Consider the following 22,200-nt stretch of genomic DNA (forward strand, 5'->3'; position numbering starts at 1 on the left):
TCCATGGTGAGACCGCACCTTGAATTCTGAGTACAATTCTGGTCGCCACATCTCAAAAAAGATATAGTTGTGATGGAGAAGGGACAGAAAAGGGCAACCAAAATGATAAAGGGGATGGAACAGCTTCCCAATGAGGAAAGGCTGAAGAGGTTAGGGCTGTTCAGCTTGGAGAAGAGATGGCTGAGGGGGGATATGATAGAGGTCTTTAAGTTCATGAGAGGTCTTGAACAAGTAGATGTGAATTGATTATTTATGCTTTTGAATAATAGGATGACTAGGGGCATTCCATGAAGTTAGCAAGTAGCACATTTAAGGCTAATTGAAGAAAATTCTTTTTCACTCAAAGCACAATAAAGCTCTGGAATTTGTTGCCAGAGGATGTGGTTAGTGCGGTTAGTGTAACTGGGTTCAAAAAAGGTTTGGATAAGTTCTTGGAGGAGAAGTCCATTAACTGCTATTATTCAAGTTTACTTAGGGAATAGCCATTGGTATTAATTGCATCAGTAGCATGGGATCTTCTTAGTGTTTGGGTAATTGCCAGGTTCTTGTGGCCTGGTTTGGCCTCTGTTGGAAAAAGGATGCTGGGCTTGATGGACCTTTGGTCTGACTCAGCATGGCAATTTCTTATGTTCTTGTAGCTTGAAATTTGATTAGCTGTTATGTTTTATTTCTCGATGCAGATTGTACTTATAATTAAGTCATACATTTAAAATCTATGGTCCAAAAACTACCAAATCCCAAAAATCCTGTATTGCACTGAATCAAACAAACAAACGAAACAGGACCAGCAATATAATAAATTGCTGGCCCTGTCTGGTTTGTTTTTTTTGTCTTAATTATATGCCATCTATTTGTATTTTAACACTATTGTAAACTGCCAAGTTTGTATCACAGATTGATGGTGTATAAGTAGTAATAAAATAAAATCAACTATACAAACCAATATGGTTTCTATCAATCTATCCAGATTGATGTACGCTGCTCTACTGCTAGTCCTTGTGCCACTGCTACCATCTGGAGATGTGAAGGTGAAAGGTAAGCCTATGAGAAATGAAGGGCTTACAGCAGGTAGAAGACTGATTAGGGATGGGAGAATGGAAGGTTGAATAGGCTGAGGAGAAACAGAGGGGAAGACTGGAGGACTGTTGCAGTATGAGGGCTGAGGAGGAGCATGGGAAAAACTAGAGAAGGGATGAGCAGGGAGGCTGAAAAGAGGGATCCACATAGAAGAAAACCAGAGAAAGATAAGGAGCTGAAGGGGGGGGCGGCAGCACAGTGCATGAAGCCTGTACAGAGCTGGAATTAGCATGAGATTCTTAACTCTTGAGTTTCTAATCCTAGGACTTACAAAACACTCTGAAACAATACGAAACATGTATCATTGAGAAGAAACTGGACACAAAAATAGATGTAAGCTTAGTCAGTAATGAATTCTGACCTGTATTCCTAACAGAAGGATACAGCTGTAAGGTGTCTTAACATTATATGCCTTTATAGCCATATATTAAAAATAATGAGGCCTTAGCACTACTTTAAGCATGGCCACATACCAAAGTATAAACACAGCTGCAAGATATCTAGCTTAGCAAGTAGTTTAGGAAAAATATGTTTATAACAGAACACTATTCCATGCAAACTTTAGGCAATAACGTTTACTAGGAAGTATAGTAATAATCAAAACTAAACAGGTAGTGATGGGACATCAAAATGAAAAAAAAAAATAAAAGCATGCCTCCCAAAGAACAAAAGGAAGAAGATCATGGAAAAGGATATCAACAAAAATCTACCAACATTCAGGAACTGGCTGGCCATCTGCTTAGTGATTAGAGCAGTGGGCTGTGAAACAGGAAAGCCAGGGTTCAAATCCCACTGATGCTACTTGTGACCTTGGACAAGTCATTTCACACTCCATTGCCTCAGGTGCAACCTTGCAGGGTCATTCATCAAAACGCGATGGGCTGTTATTGTGTGCTAGGGAGCTATTGCATGTGATAACACCCTAATGCACACAATAACTACTGTATTGTGACTGACATTTAAATGAGGGGAATGGGGCAGGGTTTGGGTGGGGTTAAAAAAAATTTGATACCGGTACCGCTGCAGGCGATAATGTTTCACGTTGCTGGCAGTAGCACCGGAATTAACCAAGCCCATTGGCGCTATTGGGGCGATAGTGTGCAGCATGGCCACAACCGTGACAGGCGAAAATGCACTGCCCTGATGTGGTCACTGTTTCACTATTGCCCTGCCCCTCTTTTTTTTTTCTGCGACTCATTTGCTATATTTATAGCGGAATGATGAATCCCAGGGTAAGATTATGAGCTCTGTGGGACAGGAAAATACATATGGGAATCGGCTTACAATCTGCTTTGAAGTGCCTAAAGGTGGAATATAAATAAATTGCACTCTGTATGCAATTCAACACTGGAGAAATAGAAAAAATGCTTTTCCTACTGTGTTATACAATGCTTTTCCTACTGTGTTATATCAGAGGCACATTTCCCAAAACAAACAGAGAAAATCAAAGACTTCCCACAAAGGAATGAGCAGGAAAAATCCATATATTCCTAGGGGAAACAGGAGAAATAGAAAAATATATATCCTGTCACCAGGTGAGAAATGTAATCTGACCAGGGACAATTTGGACCGGCATTAAAACCTGAGACTTGTCCTTGTTCTTCTTTTTGAAAACTATAATTTTACTGTTAGTTTGTATTTTTCCTTCTTTCTCTTTATATTTTAATTCTATTTGGCAACACATTGTAAGCCCTCTGGGGATAGGTAAATACTTAACAGCATCTGAATGTAATATGCTATGAAGTGCCCTGAAAGGTGGAATATAAATTAAAATATATTAATCCAGCCACTGCCACCGCCCCTACTCAATTGTGACCACATCCACCTCCTTGGGGGCAGTTTTTCTTGCAGCATCACCCAGCCAGTTTCCTTCCAGATCAAAACTTGTGCAACATCATTAATTTCCTGATACAGCTGCTTTCACTGTAGCAGAAGACTTTTCTATCCTTTTTCCATTTGCTCTCCAGATGAAAAATAAATATTGGACTGTTTTAAGCCCTGCACCAAGCAGCTGCAGGTTCTAAAGGTGAGAGAGGGGGAGAGCACACATTTTTAATAGTAAGTAAATGCAACAGCTTTTTTCCCCCTTGTTTTCACTATAATAAAGATGTCAACTATATCAAGCCATCCTCCCCCAAAGAGGCGAGCTAGGAATAAAACCGATGAGGATGCAATGACTAAACAAACTAGATGGTGCAACCCTCTGCCAATACCATGTGGTTAGAAGGCTGCTGGGAATAGCCCTCTAACAGACACACACCCCCCACTCCTAGTTTGGCCTACACTCCCATTGTCAGAGAGGTGAGGGGCCTGGCCAGCTATGAGAGATGAGACAGAATCTGGAGGAGGAGGAAGTGCAGACTCTGCTCCATCTTGGGAGCCTCCTTTTCAGAGCCATCAGCCCCAGATAGAAGAGAGTCAGAATACACCCCATTCCTGCAAAGGCAATAGAAAAATACAAAACAAATATGCTTGTTATGTTTGTTAGTGGTTGTTTTAAGTTTTATTGTAAACTGCTTTTATGGGTTTAACTGGTGATATATAAATTTTGTTAAAGAAAAGAAAGGGGAAATAAGGACTGGCCAGTTAGTTGCACAACTTTTTGTTTTGGTCTCTCTTACTTTGCCAAAATAATGGCATCTATTTGTGTGACTTAGGCAGAACCACTTTCGCTCTGTTATAGTCTGAGAAATTGACAGCACTGCACAGTCACAACCAGAACTGTTAGAACAAGGGATTAAGAATTCAAATCCTGTATGCCAGAATTACCAAGTATCAGCTGAATTTATAGTCCAAAACTAGACAATTTATTAAAATGATGTGGAGTGCCTAAACACCCATGTTTGAAACTAAAGACTAGCATATATCATGTGAGGACCTCAAGCTGCATTGGCATTCATTTACAGCTGTTGGTTGTTATGATCTCATAGTAGAGATCATAACAATTATGGAACTCATTGCCTGAAATGTTGGTATGCTAACTGATATGAAGAGATTTAAATGTGAGCTGAAAACATGGTGGTTTAAAAATGCATATAACCTTGTTTAAGAGAGAGAGTGAGAGAATTTATTGAGTTATGAGCAGTAAATGATGAGAGCTACATTTAAGTTGGAAGTAAGAAGGATTAAATGTGACAATCTATTTTGTATTGATTATTATGTTTAGTTTGTATATTTTACAGTTTGTATAGTTTATTTTATAAATATTTTTCTTTTTCTTTTTAACTTATTTTGTAAACCATTGTGATCTTGACATGAAATGACATTATATAAAATGTCTAAATAAATAAATTGAGATGAGCATTGTAGAAAGTAGAGTTTGCATCTTTACACCTTGATCTGTTGGCTAAAGAAAGGAAGTACAATAAGGTGCATGGTAGAAAGCAAAGTTTGCACTTTTCACTCCTTGATCTATTAACCAAATAAAGGCGAATCAATAGAGTACATAGTAGAAGGCAGAATTTGTGTTTGTTTTTTCTCTTTGATCTACTGGCTTGCTTCAGGCATCATGATGCCTTAGAAAACAGAACAGTGTACTTTCCAGATAAGCAAGTAGATCTGAGTCTCCAAACTTCTTCAGCTATTCTGATGAGGATTCGATCAGAGTTGGCATGATAGAAAGTAGAATTTGTGTCTTTACTCCTTGATTTATTGGACTGCTTGAGAGCGAAAATGCTTCAGAAATAGAACAGAAGTAAAGATTAGGAGTCCAGCTAGCTACAGACCAGTGCCCTAACCAAAGTCTTCAAATGTTGCAGGACTCCCAATTTTCAATATTTTTCATTTCAGATGAAATGAGCTGAAGTGCAGACACAACGGAATAGAAGGGGTTTGAAGAAGATTGTTTAAGGATTTAACAAACTTACAGCCGGATTTTAAAAGGCCTGTGCGCGTAAAAACCGGAATTTACGTGCATGGCCGGGCATTGTGCGCATGCTGCGCGAATTTCAAAAGAGGCCCGGCCACATGAGTAAAACATCGGTACGTGTACAAGTTCTGGGCCTCTTCAAAGTGGTGAGCTAGGGGGTGGGGTCTGGGTGGGAAGGAGCGGGGCAGGGGGTGGGCCGGGACAGTGCCATTGAACGCTGTCCCACAGACTCGCACGCCACCCCTGAAGTAAGTTTTAAAACAAAAAAAAAAAAGATAGATAAATAGGGTTTAGGGGATGGAGAGGAAGGGAGTTTAAGTAGGGGGGTAGGGAAGTCCGCTCCCTCCCAGTCCGCTCCTTAATAGGAGCGGACTGGGAGGGAACTGGGGAACACTTAATTGTGGTGTTGTCGGAAATTGCAAAAGTACCCCCCCTCCCACCTTGGCACGCGCGGCCATCTGATTTTTATAACAGCCCTTTCTCTGATCTCCTAACCACTCTTCTGTATTTTTATACCTGAATTACTTATGCATATTACTACAATATCCTTTTACATACTTATGTATAAATCCAATATACACTTCTTTCAAATATATATAGTCACAGTCCATAGCTTTCTCTTATGTATTAGCTATGATCGTTATCTATGTATTAGCTTATCTATGTATTAACTTATGTATTAGCTCTGACCGTTAACTATGTATAACTCCAGTATTCGCTACCTTCATTTGTACAAAGCTACAGTCAATACTTCTCTCTAATGTATTAGCAACAATCATTATCAATTAGCTCTACTCGATTTGCAGCTTGAACAGCCCTATAATGATGCATTCCTTGGTTCACATTGTTAAGAAGTTTATTTATCTGCTGTTTCACATTTTTAAGAATTTTATTTATCTGCTGTTTCACTATCCTTCCTTACTGTTCCTACTTGTACCCCTCCCAGTTTTCCACTCCTGTTATATGTATTTTCAAACTTTTGTTACAATGTAAACCGGCATGATGTACCCACTAATGCCGGTATAGAAAAGTTTTTAAATAAATAAATTTATTTATTTATTTGACATTTTTTTATATACCGAGGTTCTGGTAACAATGTTACCAATCACTTCGGTTTACATATAACTTTGGGATGACATAACACAAATGTCTTACATAGAACAAGGAAATGAAGAACTGGGTGAATAATTAATTAAATTAAATTAAGTTGCATGAAACATTAAGAGAAACATTTTTTAAATTACTGAAATCTAACATACTAGCGATTCGGATCAGTCAAGTATGTTGAGACGTTTTTATTAAATTTTCAAAACCATAACAATACAACAATACTGTGAGGTGGGTACACTGACACCGCACAGTGCGAACAATACAACATTAGATAAAGCAAGAATTCCCCCCCCCCCTGAGTGAGTGTTCTGATTAATAAACCATTCAGTGTCAGCCAATCATCATATAACTAATATCAATTAACATTTTCTGGTGTGCCAGTTACTCCCCACCTCAATTAAGCATTTAGGACCAAACTGCGGGCTTTGTGTGACAGCGACTGTATATACAACTCCCACCTAGCGAGGAATCTACGGCTTTTCTGTGGGGATGATTGAGACGCCAACTTCTCCATAAGCATCATCTGATGTAGCCTGTTCCTCCACGCCCAAAAAGAGGGGGGCTCCAAGGACCTCCACTGTAGAAGAATCATTTTTATCCCTACCAAGCAGGCCTTGCGTAGGAGCATGCGAGCGCCAGAATCATGGATAAATATTGGGGAGATGCATCCAAAAAGTAACCACAGTGGGGAGATTGGGAATTCCTTGTCTATTAAATCAGCCATATAGTCTGCAATCCGCCGCCAAAAGCGAAAAATCAGCGGGCATGTCCAAAATACATGGGACAATGTTCCCAGGCCCCGGCCACACCGGGGACACTGAGCCGTGGATCCCGGTATAAAATGTGAGGCCGCATGTGGAGATATATAGGCTCGATTAAAAAACTTAAACTGCATCTCCCGATAATACATGCTATCCGTTGTTTTAGCTATTCGCTTAAAACAGCCACGCAAGATGGAGGCCATCACCTTGAAGTCCCCATCCCCATTCCAGCGGGCCTCCAACACTGTACAGTGATCTAACTCCAGACTCTTTCGCAATGATTTATAATACCAGGATAAGGACGGAACCCCTTTGTCATTAAACCGAAACAGATTGTCTAAGGTAAGAAATACCAAGGGACTTCGACTGTCTGCTTGCAATGATTGTATATAATGGCGTATCTGGAGATAAGGAAAGGTGTGCGTGTTGCCAAACCCATATGTTGTCATGAACTCTCGAAACGGGAGTGGGGTCCCCTCCATCGTCATCAGGTGGCCCAAATATGTGACCCCCCCCTTTCTATCCATTTGCAAAAATAGGTGGAGGAACTGCCTGGGCTAAAATCTGCTTTCCCGACTACTGGGAGAAGATACGCACACTGTGTTCGTATCTTTAATAATTTTATAACTCTGCGCCACGTCTGTCGCAGAGGGTGGACTAACACTGTTTGAGTAAGAAAAGACGTGAAAGGTGCCGTACTGGACTGCACCACATAGGACGGTGCCATCGGGTTCATCACTGCTCTATCTGCCCCGAGTGGGGTGTAGTCCGTCCTGCACAACAACCAATCCCTAATAATTCTGAGATTACTGGCTAGATTATACGTCCCCAAATTTGGAAATCCCAGACCCCCTTGGCTCCAACGGGCATGTAACCAGGCCAGCGGCACCCTTGGCCTCCCCCCCCTTCCAGAGAAAGCGCCTAAAAGCACCTTCGAGTTTCTTAACATCAGTCCTCCTCAATAGTAAAGGCAGATTTTGGAATAAATAAAGCCATCTAGGTAAGATTGTCATCTTAAACAGGTTTACCCAGCCGCTAAGAGAAAGTGGTAGCCCCCTCCATCCTGCCAAGCTTTCAATCGTGCTGCGCATGAGATATGGAATGTTGGCGCGATAGAGTAGTTCCGGATCCGCCGGAATGTGCACCCCCAAATAGCTCAATTCGTCCGTGGCCCATTGCAACGGGAAGACCTCTGGCCACGTCTCCCTAAGTGTGGATGGATATGCTAATACTTGAGATTTGGACTCATTTAGTTTGAAGCCTGAAAATACACCAAAGGCCCAGATCACCCGCGGCAAAGCAGACAAGGAAGCCTGGGGAGACGTGATGAAAACCATCAAATCGTCAGCAAACGCCACACTTTTAAAAATCTCCATATCCATACGCACTCCTCTAATCTCCCGAGTTTGTTGAATAGCTAGGAGCAGGGGCTCTAATTGTAAAATAAATAGTGGTGATAAAGGGCAACCCTGCCTCGTACCTCGAGTCATCCCAAAAGGTTCAGACTGCGCTCAGTTTGCCCAGATCATCGCCTTAGGGTCCGTGTAGAGGAGTTGCAGCGCCTGCAAGTAAAACCCCTCAAATCCCATGCGGTTTAACAGGGCGAAGAGGTAACTCCATTCGACCCTATCGAACGCTTTCTCAGCGTCGAAACTTATTGTTAAATAAGGCGTATTCATTTGGCGACACATAATTATTGCTGCGAGGACTTTACGTATATTGGCTAATGCATGTCGTCGTCGGACGAACCCTACCTGATTTCCCCCTACTAGAGATGGTATAACCAAAGCCAGTCTGTCTGCCAGCAATTCAGCAGGGATATCGGGCGATAGGATCCCGGTGATTGGGGGTCCTTACCTCCCTTCGGGATGAGGGTAATCTGGGCCAGGTTTCCATGTTCAGGAAACGCTCCCTGTTCAATCATAGCCGTATAACCAGCTGCTAGAGGACCCACTATTTGATCTACCAGTATCTTAAAGAATTCGGAGGTGTACCCATCTGGGCTCGGCGCCTTGAGTGGCTTAGCCTGTTTCCTGACATCCGCCTCCGTGATAGGGCGATTCAACCATTCCCTCTGCCCCTGTGTCATACTTGGAATCTGCAGCTTATCACAAAATGCCTTATAGGCCTCTGTGTTCTCCCCTCCCGAGGTATACAACGTAGCATAAAACTCCCTAAATGTGCGTAATATGGAAGGGGTGTCCTTAAGGATCGAGTTATCAGATCCTCTTAACACCGGAATATATCGATTAGGGCGGTGTGAACGAATCAAATTGGACTTCAGACGCCCTGTTTTATTAGCGTATTGGTATAGCCGAAATTGGTAATAGAGGAAACTTTTCTTACCCCGTTCATGGATTAAGGAGTTCAGGGCTGCTTGGGTGGAACGATATTCATCCCTGGACTGGTCATTAGGGCAGGAGCTTAACCTCACTCGGGCCTGGCGGAGCCTGACCGTTAAAGCTAAGATTTGTTTATTGATCATCTTATTCCTATGTGCTATGTAAGAGATAATGGCACCTCTCAGTACCGCCTTGGCTGTATACCAAAAAAGAACTGGTTGGGTATTATGTTTCTGATTGGAAAGAGCATAATCCTGCCATTGTTCCCGTAAAAAACCTTGGAACCGGGCATCGTGTGCCAAATAATATGGATACCGCCATATTCTGACACCAGGTTTGCCACTTGTCAGCTGGTATTCCACCCAAATCGGGGCATGATCGGAAATTACAATATTCTCGATGCCCGCATCCCTGAGCATCGAAAAACTATGGCTGCTCACTAAAAAATAATCCAAACATGAGTGTGCCCGAGAGATGTGGGTGAAATCTCGCTCCTGTGGATGCAAGGTTCTCCAGGCGTCCATCAAGTGTAGCTTATCTTCCATAAACTGAGGGCCTTTGCCTAACCCCGGCTCTCGCCGCCACGAAGGGGCTGCGTCCAGCTTCGCATCACGGACCGTATTAAAGTCGCCACCAACTATCAAGGTATCAGAGATATACGGAAGAAGGTGTGCATATATACCCCGATAAGAATTGGACTGGTAAACATTGGGAGCATAGATGTTACAGAACACTATCTTGTGGCCTAACAGGTCCGCCACTAGAATCAGGTACCGTCCCTGGGGGTCACCAATCTCATGTTCAATTTTTAAAGGCAAATTGTTGTGAATAAGAATCGCCACCCCCGCCGACCGCTTAGTAGCTGCGGCCGAGCGGACCTCCCCAACCCAGTCACGTCTTAGTTTAGCGTGTTCTTGTTCCGTAAGGTGCATCTCCTGTAAGTATGCTACTTCGGCCTTCTGCTTCTTCAACCAGGTGAGAACCTTGGAGCGTTTAATAGGAGAGTGCAACCCACACACATTCCAGGAAACTACCCTCGTGACATTACTCATTTGTCGAGATGGGAATTATTGTCTGCACCATCACCGCCACCCAATACAGTCGGAGAGCCCCCCCAGCTAGGACTCTCCCGACATCTCCCTTATCCCCATTGCCCGACCACACACACCATCGCCATCGCGATGCTCGGCTGACCCACTTCCCAAACCACTCACTCTCAACCCCCCCTCCCCCCACCCCCCCACGGTCAAGAGCCCTTGACCCGTCTACCCCCCAAAGCCCCACCTCTATTATCTACCATTTCCACAAGATCATGCTGCTGATGCATCCAAGACTACCCCCCCATTGAAACAGATAGCAACCTTTAAACAACCCCCTGTAACCTGCTAGAATCCCTCCTACTACTAGCAATAACCCCAAACATCTTAGAGCCCTATTCAGGCGCAAACAACCCCCATATATGCATGATTGGGGTAAAACAGCAAAAAGAAAGGGAGGAATGTTAAAGAAATTTTCAAAACACTGAAAACACCCGCTCCCATCAGCCAGTGCCCAACGTCCACTTAAGTCCTGTGATTGGGACTGTCCGGAATTGCTCTGTAGCATCCATCAGGCAACCTTTATCCGTCGGCAAAGCTGGTGTTTTGGCATAGCGTCGCACTCACCGAACCATTCTCCCTGCTATATGCCAGACCTCCGATTCCAAACCAAAAAAAAAAAAAGGTCCCACGCTGGAAACGCAAGGATGGGGTCTACTCTCCTTCGTCCAAGTGACCCCACGGGTCTAAACACGGTCAGATCTCAGCACAACCGGTGTCCCGAATCCAACTTGTAACACCTGCCAGAACTCAACTGTAATATCCAAGGAGAAAGGCAAGTACACACATGAAAATTCACAAATGTCTCAGCCTGCCGACTCCCCTGCCGTAGCCGGGGAAACTGCATTTGGTGGCCCTTCATAATCCCGCGAGGTCTATTGTCCAGAAATAACCTGCCTGGTCTGCCTTGTATTCTCAGGTGTTAAGGAAATCCTTCGCCTTGTCTGCTGATTCGAAGGTGTGTACTTTCGCTGCGTGCCATACTCGCAGGCGCGCCGGGTACAGCAAAGCAAACTTCAGCCCTTTAGAGTGAAGAGTCGAGCAAATAGAGGAAAAACCTCTCCATGCTGCAGACACAGAGGCTGAAAAGTCCTGAAAAATACGAATGGCATGTGTTTGGTAGGACAAATCCGCTTTTGCCCGAAAGGCTCTCCATAATTCCGCTTTATGCGCGGAGTTTAAGATTTTGACTATGACTAAACGCGGTCGACCTGAGGCCTGCACCTTCGCGCCAAGACGATGGGCCCGCTCCACAACCAGGCGGCCCTGGAGGTGGGGAAGCGCCAGCGCCTCAGGAAGCCAGGATTCCAAAAGAGACCGCAATTCCCCTTCTATGGACTCGGGGAAACCTAAAAAGCGGAGATTGTCCTGGCGGGCCCTATTTTCTAGGTCTTCTATTTTGTTTTGTAACTCACGAAGCTCCTTCTCCTGCGCCGCCATTTTAGAAGCTCTCGCCACCCCTGCATCCTCGAGGTCTGAAATCCGCGCTTCAGCCACCTCTAGCCTCGGGGGAAGTGCCGCCAGGGAATCACGAACTTCCCCGAGTTGCTCTGTCAGCACTGTCCATTTTTCGTCCAACGCCTCCCTTATCACCTCTTTGATATCGGCGATCGTGAGAGGCAGCGAGGGGGATGGGGGCCCGCTGTTAGCTGCGGCGGCCATTTTTGCCGCTAGCGTCTTTACTTTTTCTCTCTCCTTTTTTCCCGGTTTCGCTGTCATCAGACCCGTTTCAGTCACCGCGGGTGTTGCCGGCAACTTTCCCCCACTTCCCAAGTCCTCCGATTAGGGGTATGATTTCAGACCCGCGGTAGTTCCGTTCGCGCTGGGGGAGGGAGCCCGGAGCCGAGAAGAAGCATGTCCTTCCCGCTGCTACATCACGTGATCCCTCGGATCAGTCAAGTAACAAGTAGTCAGTCTTTGGCAGGAGGAGATTGTATTTGTTTCTGGGATTATTAAGTAGTGGGACACATGGTGTGTTGACCCAGACGGGAGAGTGTTAGTGAAGTCGAATCAGGCGTATGCTTGGGTGAAAAGCCAAGTCTTGAGTCTTTTTTTGAAGTTTATTGGGCATTGTTCGAGCCTAAGGTCTGAAGGCAGAGAGTTCCATTGTTTAGGGCCCGCTGTGGAGAAGGCTCTTTTGTTAGAGGATATTTTGATTGAAGGGGCTTTTAGTGAGCCTTTTTGTGCCGATCTTAATGGACGGGATGATGAATGTAGCTGCAGTGGAATCCTGAGATCGAGGTGTGAGGTTTTGTAGATAGATTTGTGTATGGTTGAAAGAGATTTATAGAGTATTTTATAGGAAGCCAATGGAGATTCTTTAAGATTGGAGTGATGTGGTCCCTTTTTTTTGCTTTAGTTAGGATCCTAGCAGTGGCATTTTGTAGCATTTGTAGAAGTCTTAGGGAGATAGCTGGGAGACCAAGTAAAAGAGAATTGCAGTAATTAATTTTTGAGAATATGATTGCTTGCAAAACTGATCTGAAATCCTGGAGGTGGAGTAAGGGTCTAAGTCTTTTTAAGACTTGGAGTTTGAAGAAGCATTCTTTCACTGTGTTGCTAATAAAGCTTTTGAGATTCAGTTGGTTGTCCATGATAACTCCTAGATTTCTGACCAGGGGAGATAGAGAGGGGGTTGCCACTGGATGAGAATTAGAGAGCTGGTAGTTGCCATCTTGGGTGATGAGGAGGAATTCGGTTTTGTTGGCATTGAGAATTAGGCAGAGGTCTTCAAGAAGACTGGATATGGAAAAGAAGCAAGAATTCCGAAAATGGAGGGTTTCTTGCAGTGATTTGGTTATTGGAATAAGAATTTGGACATTGTCCGCATATATGTAGTGGGTTAGATTCAAATTAGGTAGTAGGTTACAGAGAGGGAGCAAGTAAATGTTGAATAAGGTCGGAGATAAGGAGGAACCTTGAGGGACGCCTAACGTTGAGCTGATAGGCTGGGACTCTTTGTGGTTGATCTTAACTTTATAGAACCTGTCTCTAAGGAAGGATTTAAACCAGTTGAAGCGGTGTTTTTGATTCCGATCTCTGCTAGTTGGTTAAGGAGGATCTCATGGTTTACAGTGTCGAATGTCGCTGATCGAGGAGTATGCGAAGGCACGGTTGTTTTTTCTCTAGGTTGAAAAGAATGTTGTCTGTCAGAGAAATTAAAAGGGATTCGGTGCTTCTGGATTTACGGAAGCCAAATTGCGTTGTGGCTAGAATGTTGTTGTCGTCTAAGAATTCGGAGAGTTGATGATTTACAATTCTTTCAAGGATCTTAGCTATGAAAGGGAGATTTGCTATTGGTCGAAAGTTAGCTAGGTTATCCGGAGAGAGATTTGGCTTTTTTAGAAGTGGTTTCAAGATGGCGAGTTTAAGTGAGGTTGGCACTAGGCCCTGGATAAGGGAGGCGTTGATGATTTGAGCGATTGGCTTAGCAATAACTTTGGCACTTGCTATGAGAAGATTCGCAGGAATTGAATCAAGAGGGTGGGAAGCAGGTTTAAGTTTCTTTAGTATGTTTTCAATCTCTAAAGAGGATGCTGGTTCGAAGGCTTCCAGGCATGATGCATGTGATGGCGTTGTTATTGATAGAAGGTGTTGGGGGGGAAGGATTTTTATGATTCCGAAGAGGGATCAGGAGGTTGGCTATTTTTTCTTTGAAGAAGATGGCAAGTTCCTCGGCTTTGTTTGCGGCTTTTTCATCCGGGATGACGGTTGTGGGTGGTTTTGTGAGGGATGAGACCAGGGAGAAAAGGGCTTTTGGGTCATAAATGAAGTGGTGGATTTTTCGGGAATAGAAATCTTTTTGTTTGGAGAATGGAGATCCTGTATTGGTGCATGCTGGTTTTGAAGGCTGAGATGTTCGCAGACGTAGGGTTTTTTCGCCAGATGTGTTCTTTGTTTCTGAGTTCCCGCTTTAAGTATCTGAGGTCTGGGGTGAACCATGGCTTTTTCTTTTCTTTATTAGAGTTGATGGTTTTGGATACTAGAGGGCATGTCAGATCTGCAACTTTATTTGTTATAGTGGTCCAGGATGCGATGGCTGAGTCCGCGTCCGTTATGTTAATGTGTTTAAGTTCCTCAGAAAGATTTGTGATGAGGGTTTCCTGGTTGCATAATTTTCTGAAATGAATCGCTGTTTTCTGTGAGGTTGAAGTGCTAGGATGGTGGATGGCTAAAGAGGTATTGAATAACTTGTGATCAGACCATGGGATTGGCAAGCAGACTATGGAAGAAGAGAGGGTGAGACCTTGATTAATAAAGATTAGGTCTAATGTGTGACCTGCTTTGTGGGTGGGTTCATTTATTAGCTGTTGAAAGCCCATGAGGTTGAGAGTGTTGATGAAAGTATCACAGTTGGAGGAACGGGGATTAGCATCCACGTGGAGATTGAAATCTCCAAGCAGTAAGGCCGGCGAGTCCGTGTTGTTGTGCCTAGCAATACTTTCTATTAGAGGAGAAGGGTCTGAGTCGAGTCGGCCTGGAGGAGCGTAAATGAGGCCTAGTTGCAGGTGAGGGGATTTAAAGACAGCAAATTCGAGAGAGGGGGAAGAGTTGGTTGTGGGGAGGGATAATCCAAGAATTTTTTTAGAGGCTAATAGCAGGCCATCTCCTCTTTTTTTTTTTGGTCTAGGGATCGAGAAGATATCAAATGATTGGAGAGGAAGTTGGTTGAGCAGGACTGAATCTTCTGGTTTTAGCCAAGATTCGGTGATGGCACATAGATCTGGTTGCTCATCAACGAGATAGTCATAGAGTAGATGTGATTTTTTTCGTTCGGGATTGAGCGTTCAGTAGAGTTGCTGAGAATAAGGTAAGACCAAGAAGTTGGTTTAGTGGAGAGAGCATAATGGGTAAGAGTCTTTTTTTGTCGTGTTTGTATATCCAAAGGTGTGACTTGTTTAATTGGTGAGTATCTCCTGCTTTTGTATATGATTGGAATAGCGTTGTGTCCCATTATTGTTGAAAGAATAGGTAGACAGGGATGGGGGGTGGCAAGTAAAAGAGAGAGATTAGAAGATGTCCTGAGTCCAAGAATCAGGTAGTTAGAGAGGTGGTTCAGCAGTAAGGCTTCTGTGTGAAAAGGATCAGGGCATTTTCTTGGGGCAGTATGGAGGGGCGTAAACGTGGCAGGCCCCTTTGTTGCGATAGAGCCTTGACTTTAAAGGGCTCTTACCTGGATTGTTGGAAGTTGTTTCTTGGCTTCCCTTTCCTAGTTTATTAAAATGGTGCTGCGAGAGGTCTGGTCGGCGGGGCTGGGATTCTCTCACGAGGTGGTGCCAGCTGGGGGATCTCGGTGTGCAGCGAGGTAAGTAGATCGTAGTTAGAGAGACGCCTTCGGAAGAGGATGAGGAAGGGACTAGAAGTTAGACAATCTGAAGAACCGTATTTTCGGGAGTTGCTAAAGTCAAGGTGTACCCTCCACGAGGGCTCCTTTTTTTCCAAGTGTTACCGGTCAATCTGTGCCATACATGCTTCAAGACACTTCAACAGGGAAAAGTGCAACCCCACCCGGATGAGGAGCAGACTATGATGGGGGCCTTGAGATGGGCAAAGCTGCTGAAAAAGGGTACGTAGTCATGGTCTCAGAGAATCAAGCTTGTTCATTTCTACGTCAGTTAAAGTCAGATGTGTAAGATGCTTCAAAAACACTGCAATGTGAAAAGACATCAAGGTAGATTCTGAGGAATATAGGGAAGAAAAGAAACTTTGAATTCTTCCAGGATATTCAAATCCTTACAAACAGTGAAAGAAATCTCAACAACATGTTAAAATAGGAACTGATAATGCTGCTTTAATTTTAAGATATCAACGTAAAAAAATGCTGTGGCACCAGTGGGAAAGAAAGCAGGAAGAAAAAAATCAATCCTTTAAAAGTGCCCAATGCGTTGCAACACCAAAAGTTTATGCTATTTGCAGTTGCTTACTGATGAAGGAAGTCTGCCAGCATTTCAGGAGAAATAAAATTCTTAGTGCGATTGAGTGTAACTCACATAGTCTCTGGAGAAAAAAGACCAAATTGCACATCCATCTGATGCTGTTGAGGCCTCAGTCCCAGAAGCGTTTGATGGCGCTGAGCCATGGTCTTTGCTAAATCAGGGATGAAAAGAATGTTGACACTGTCTATTTGAATATTTGGCTTCTTTCTTGGATGTTAGAGTATTTCTAAAACTGATGGATAGTGTAGAATTTTTAAGACTGCAGGCCCCAGGTATTTGGCATTAGTCAAGGGGTGAGAGGGCACCCTGTGAGCTCATTCCGTTTCAAATGGAGACAAGAATTTGAATCCCAGGCAGAATGGAATCATAGATTCTAAATATTTAATTATGCCTGTTCCTTCATGAAGACCAATCTTTCGTTGTTCCACTGATTATGGTTAGAGAGCTCTTCAACATTAAGCTGCAGCAGCTTGACTTTCCTCGTTGTGGCCTTGAGCTGCGTCACTTCTGTAGAGACCACCTCTGCTATTCCAAATCTTCTAGTCCATGCGATTAAGGAGCTATTTTTGTTGAAAGCTCAGCGACTGCTGTTTTAATTTCTCTAGTCGCAGTAATATTAATTTTCAGTATCTCTTTCGATTGGAGGATTTCAGCTAACACAGTGCCAACGATTGCGTTTTCGAACAGGAGGAAAAGTCCTTTTCTGGCAATGGTGGATCTATTTCGGTTCATTTAGTGCCAGAAGTAAATGCAAAAGCCACCTCTGTTTTCCCACTCTTTGCAGTAGACGTTCTGAAGATCCAAACAAAGATTTTGAACATAAAAATATTGTGAATGTTACCAATAAAGCAGTGAGTTTATGCTGTGGTCACGTAGAGCAAGTGACTCAGGCAGCGATTTTCCAGCAGTGCGCTTGCGCCCCCCCCCCCCCCCCCCCCCAATTCTGCATTTTTGAGTATTGAACTGTTACTTTTTGTTTCAAAAAAGAATGAAAACCCGACTATTCAGTCTGAACTCTACATTTCTATCAATCTTATTGCCAGGTATTCCTGTATATTGTGATATTAGTGTATACTCATTCACCCTGTACAGTTTTGCATTTTTAAGTTCCAGGTTTTATGCTATGCCCCTTTCCCACCCTTCAGACATGTACAGCTCACATTCTTCTTTGTAATCGGTCTTGTGCTTTTCCTAGGAAAAGGCAGAATGTGAAATATAAATAAATAAAATAACTATTCAAGGTATAAAAATAAATTTACAATGATACCCTAACTGTGATTGTGACACTTTTTACTATTGTTGCATGTCCTTCATAAGTAAATTGATAAGTGAAGTCTGGGCAGCCAAACTAATATATTCGTTTAAAAAGATTACTCCTGGGGGAATTCTGTGCACAATAATTTACAATTCTGCAAAATTCTGCAAACTATATTTGTTCAGATAACAAAATATAATTGCTGTCTTTGAGTAGAAATTGATGTATAATTCAATATAGAAACAAGTAAATATCTAAATATAGTGCAGTAATAGGGTATTGGTATGTATTTCAGAAAGATGTCCTATTTCTCTGGTGAAGATGAAGCTATGATTCAGTCCATGCTCAGACAATTACTTCAGAGTGTGAAAGAAAAGATCTCAGGGGCACCATCGGCAGAATGTGCAGAAGAGATTCTTCTACACCTGGAAGAAACAGATGAAAATTTTCACAAGTAATGTATATAGTTGCTTTTACAAAGTCATGAAAAGCAAATGCATCTGTAGTCTTGAATGAAAAGCAAGAATGAAATAGTCCTTGTGTACTGACCCAAAAGTTACATTTCATATCTAGTAAATACAATAAGAAGATATTGAAAATCTATAACAGGCCAGCATTGATAACCAATATCAAGTCATATGGCCACACTAGATCATATAAAATATGTTAAAGATCACAAAATTCATTTTTTTATTAATTATAGAATCAGGCAGGCAGAGCTCCGAAGTCTTAATGCATGGATTAGATGATGGTGCAAGGAAGAGGGATTCAGTTTTGTGAGGAACTGGGGAACCTTTTGGGGAAGGGGGAGTATTCCAAAAGGATGGGCTCCACCTTAACCAGGGTGGAACCATGCTGTTGGTGCTAACCTTTAAAAAGCAGATAGAGCAGCTTTTAAACTAGAACAAGGGGGAAAGCCCTCAGTCGCTCAGCAGTGCATGGTTCGGAGGGAGGTATCTACGAAGGATACTAATGAAGCATTAGCGTTAGGGCATCCCAATAGGTTCCAGTAATAAAAAAAAAAAAAAAAAAAGTAGACCATGTGCCTATAAGTAAAGAGTCACCTGAGCTTAAAGATTCCAAATTATCCCTGACAATTGAAAAGCAGAATGATAATACAAACAAAAACACTTTGAAATGTTTGTATACTAATGCCAGAAGTCTAAGAAATAAGATGGGAGAGTTAGAGTGTATAGCACTGAATGATGACATAGACTTAATTGGCATATCAGAGACATGGTGGAAGGAGGATAACCAATGGGACAGTGCTATACCAGGGTAGAAATTATATCACAATGATAGAGAGGAGCAACTTGGTGGCGGGGTGGAGCTTTATGTCCGGGATAGCATAGATTCCAACAGGATAAAGATCCTGCAAGAGACTAAATGCACAATTGAATCTTTATGGGTAGAAATCCCTTGTGTTTTGTGGAAGACTACAGCAATAGGAATATATTATCGCCTACTTGGCCAAAATGATGACATGGACAGTGAAATACTAAGAGAAATTAGGGAAGCTTACCAAATTGGTAGTGCAGTAATAAAGGGATATTTCAATTACCCCAATATTGACTTGGTAAATATGGATATGGTAGAGAAATAAAGTTCCTGGATAAAATAAATGACAGTTTTATGGAGCAATTGGTTTAGGAATTGACAAGAGAGGGAGCAATTTTAGATCTAATTCTCAGTGGAGACCAGGATCTGGTGAGAGAGATAACAATGGTGGGGCCACTTGGCAATAGTGATCATAACATGATCAAATTTGAATTAATGATAGGAAAGGGGACAGTATATAAATCCACATCTCTAGCACTAAACATTAAAAAAGGAAATTTTGACAAAATGAAGAAAATGGTAAAAAATAAAATAAAATTGAAAGGTGTAGCCACAAAGGTAAAGAATATGCAACAGGAGTGGAAGTGGTTTAAAAATACCATTTTAGAAACTCAGTCCAGATGTATTTCATTCATTAAGAAAGGTGGAAGGAAGGCCAAACGATTGCCGGCTTGGTTAAAAAGTGAGGTGAAAGAGGCTATTTTAGTCAAAAGATCTTCATTCAAAAATTGGAAGAAGGATCCATTAGAGGAAAATAGGATAAAGCATAAACATTGGTAAGTTAAATGTAAGACATCGATGAGACAGACTAAGAGAGAATTTGAAAAGAATTTGGCCGTAGAGGCAAAAACTCATAATAAAAACTTTAAAAAATATATCCAAAGCAGAAAGCCTGTGAGGGAGTCGATTGGACCATTAGATAATCGCAGGGTTAAAGGGTACTTAGGGAAGATAAGGCCATTGCAGAAAGACTAAACAAAATCTTTGCTTCGGTATTTACTGAAGAGGATGTTGGGGAGATACCCGATCCGGAGATGGTTTTCAAGGATGATGATTCAGATGAACTGAACCAAATTACGGTGAACTTGGAAGATGTAGTAGACAAGATTGACAAACTGAAGAGTAGTAAATCACCTGGACCAGATGTTATACATCCCAGGGTTCTAAAAAAAAACTCAAAAATGAAATTTCAGACCTATTAGTAAAAATTTGTAACCTATCATTAAAATCATCCATTGTACCTGAAGACTGGAGGTTAGCCAATGTTACCCCAATATTTAAAAAGGGCTCCAGGGGAGATCCGGGAAGCTATAGACCAGTGAATCTGACGTCGGTGCCGGGAAAAATCATAGAAACTGTTATAAAGAATAAAATCTCAGAACATTTAGATTAACATAGTTTAATGGGACACAGCTTGCATGGAATTACCCAAGTGATGTCTTGCATCACATATCTCCTATATTTTTATGAAGGGGTGAATAAATATGTGGACAAAGGTGAACCAGTAGATGTGGTATATTTGGATTTTCAGAAGGCATTCGACAAAGTCCCTTTGAAAGTCTTCTAAAAAAAACTAAAATGTCATGGGATAGATAGGAGGCAATATCCTTTTGTGGATTGCAGACTGGTTAAAAGACAGGAAACAGAGTGGGGTTAAATGGTCTGTTTTCACAGTGGATAAAGGTAAACAGTGGAGTGCCTCGGATCTGTACTAGGACCAGTGCTTTTTAGTATATTTATAAATTATCTGGAAAGGGGCACAATGAGTGAGGTGCTTACATTTGTGGATGACACAAAATTATGCAGACTAGTTAAATCTCAAGCAGATTGTGATAAATTGCAGGAGGACCTTGTGAGACTGAAAGATTGGGCTTCCGAATGGTAGATGTAATTTAATGTGGACACGTGCAAGGTGATGCATCTAGAGACAAATAACCTTTGTTGTGGTTACACAATGTTAGATTCTACTTTAGGAGTTACCACCCAGGAAAGAGATCTAGGCGTCATAGTGGATAATACATTGAAATCGTCAGCTCAGTCTGCTGTGGCGGTCAAAAAAAGCAAACAATGTTAGGAATTATTAGGAAGAGAATGGTGAATAAAATGGTGGATGTCATAATGCCTTTCTATCTCTCCATAGTGACACTGCACCTTGAATACTGTTTGCAGTTCTGGTCACTGCATCTCAAAAAAGATATAGTTGCACTGGAGAAAGTACTGAGAAGGGCTACCAAAATGATAAAGGGGATGGAATGGCTCCCTTATCTGGAAAGGCTAAAGAGGTTATGGCTGTTCAGCTTGGAGAAGAAACGGCTGAGGGGGATATATGATAGGGGTCTACAGAATCATGAAAGGACTTGAATGGGTAAATTTGAATTGGTTATTTATTCTTTTGGATAATACAAGGACTAGGGGGCACTCCATGAAGTTAGCAAGTAGCTCATTTAAAACAAATCGCAAAAAATTATTTTTCACTCAATACATAATTAATCTCTGGAATTCATTGCCAGAGGATGTGGTTATGGCAGTTAGTGTAGCTGGATTAAAAAAAGGTTTGGATAAGTTCCTAGAGCAGAAGTCCATAAACTGCTATTAATTAATTTATTTATTTAGCACTTTTATATACCGATTTTCCAGTAACAGAATTACTAATCAAGTCGGTTTACATTCTAAACAATGGCAAAGAGGATGTCTTACAATAAACAGGTAGATTGAACTTGGATAAAAATAGTTGGGGTTAACAACATAAAGTAACAGATATGGGGCCTAATGTAGGCTGGAGTAACGAACGGGTGTTGGGCATAAGGCTAGGTTTTTAATATTGCTCTCTGGGGGTTACCAATGAAAGGGATCATAGGTTGGAATACACATAAACGCTGAAGTATTAATCAATAAGGATTAGTGGCTTGGGATCTATTCATTTAATTTTGGGTACTTGCGACTTGACTGGCCACTGCTGGACACAGGATACTGGGCTTGATGGACCCTTGGTCTGACCCAGTATGGCAAATCTTATGTTATGTTCTTAAACAATGCAGGAATATTTACTACATGGAAAATGTTGATATATCAGTAATATTTACCTAGAAATATGAAAATGCATCAGAAGATAATTGCAAGTAAAACTAAAGAGGTCAATATTCAGATGCTAGATAGCCAGAAAAGTCAGATTTATCTCGCTATCTTGCAGCTGCTAAATATCTGGTTATATAAGTTACTTATCTAGCTATCTAGTTAGCAGATAAGTTGTCGGCAAGCAATGTGAGAATCAGGGTAGCGCTACTTAGTCAGATAAGTTATCTGGCTAAGTAGCAATTTTCGGCTTTAGACAGATAACTTCTCCAGCTAAGTTAGACCTGTTCAATAACAAGTCTTATCCATCTAAGTTTAGGCCTATCTATCCAGGTAGCGAATTC

General features: G+C 42.1%; 1 protein-coding gene across 3 annotated transcripts in view; it reads left to right on the forward strand.

Moving 5' to 3' along the window:
- Window positions 1-22,200, forward strand: part of TBC1D32 (TBC1 domain family member 32) — a 661,976-nt gene that overhangs the window by 37,645 nt on the left and 602,131 nt on the right. Inside the window, exons 2-4 of one of the 3 annotated variants that reach the window (XM_029596414.1) lie at window positions 4,867-5,058; window positions 6,983-7,158; window positions 17,742-17,900. In XM_029596414.1, the coding sequence (XP_029452274.1) occupies window positions 17,746-17,900 (155 nt within the window). In that variant the 5' untranslated portion in view covers window positions 4,867-5,058; window positions 6,983-7,158; window positions 17,742-17,745. The remainder of the gene's footprint in view (window positions 1-4,866; window positions 5,059-6,982; window positions 7,159-17,741; window positions 17,901-22,200) is intronic. The other 2 variants (XM_029596412.1, XM_029596413.1) reach the window with 2 other exon arrangements.

This window comes from Rhinatrema bivittatum, chromosome 3 (assembly GCF_901001135.1).
Source record: "Rhinatrema bivittatum chromosome 3, aRhiBiv1.1, whole genome shotgun sequence".
NCBI classification, from domain to species: domain Eukaryota; kingdom Metazoa; phylum Chordata; class Amphibia; order Gymnophiona; family Rhinatrematidae; genus Rhinatrema; species Rhinatrema bivittatum.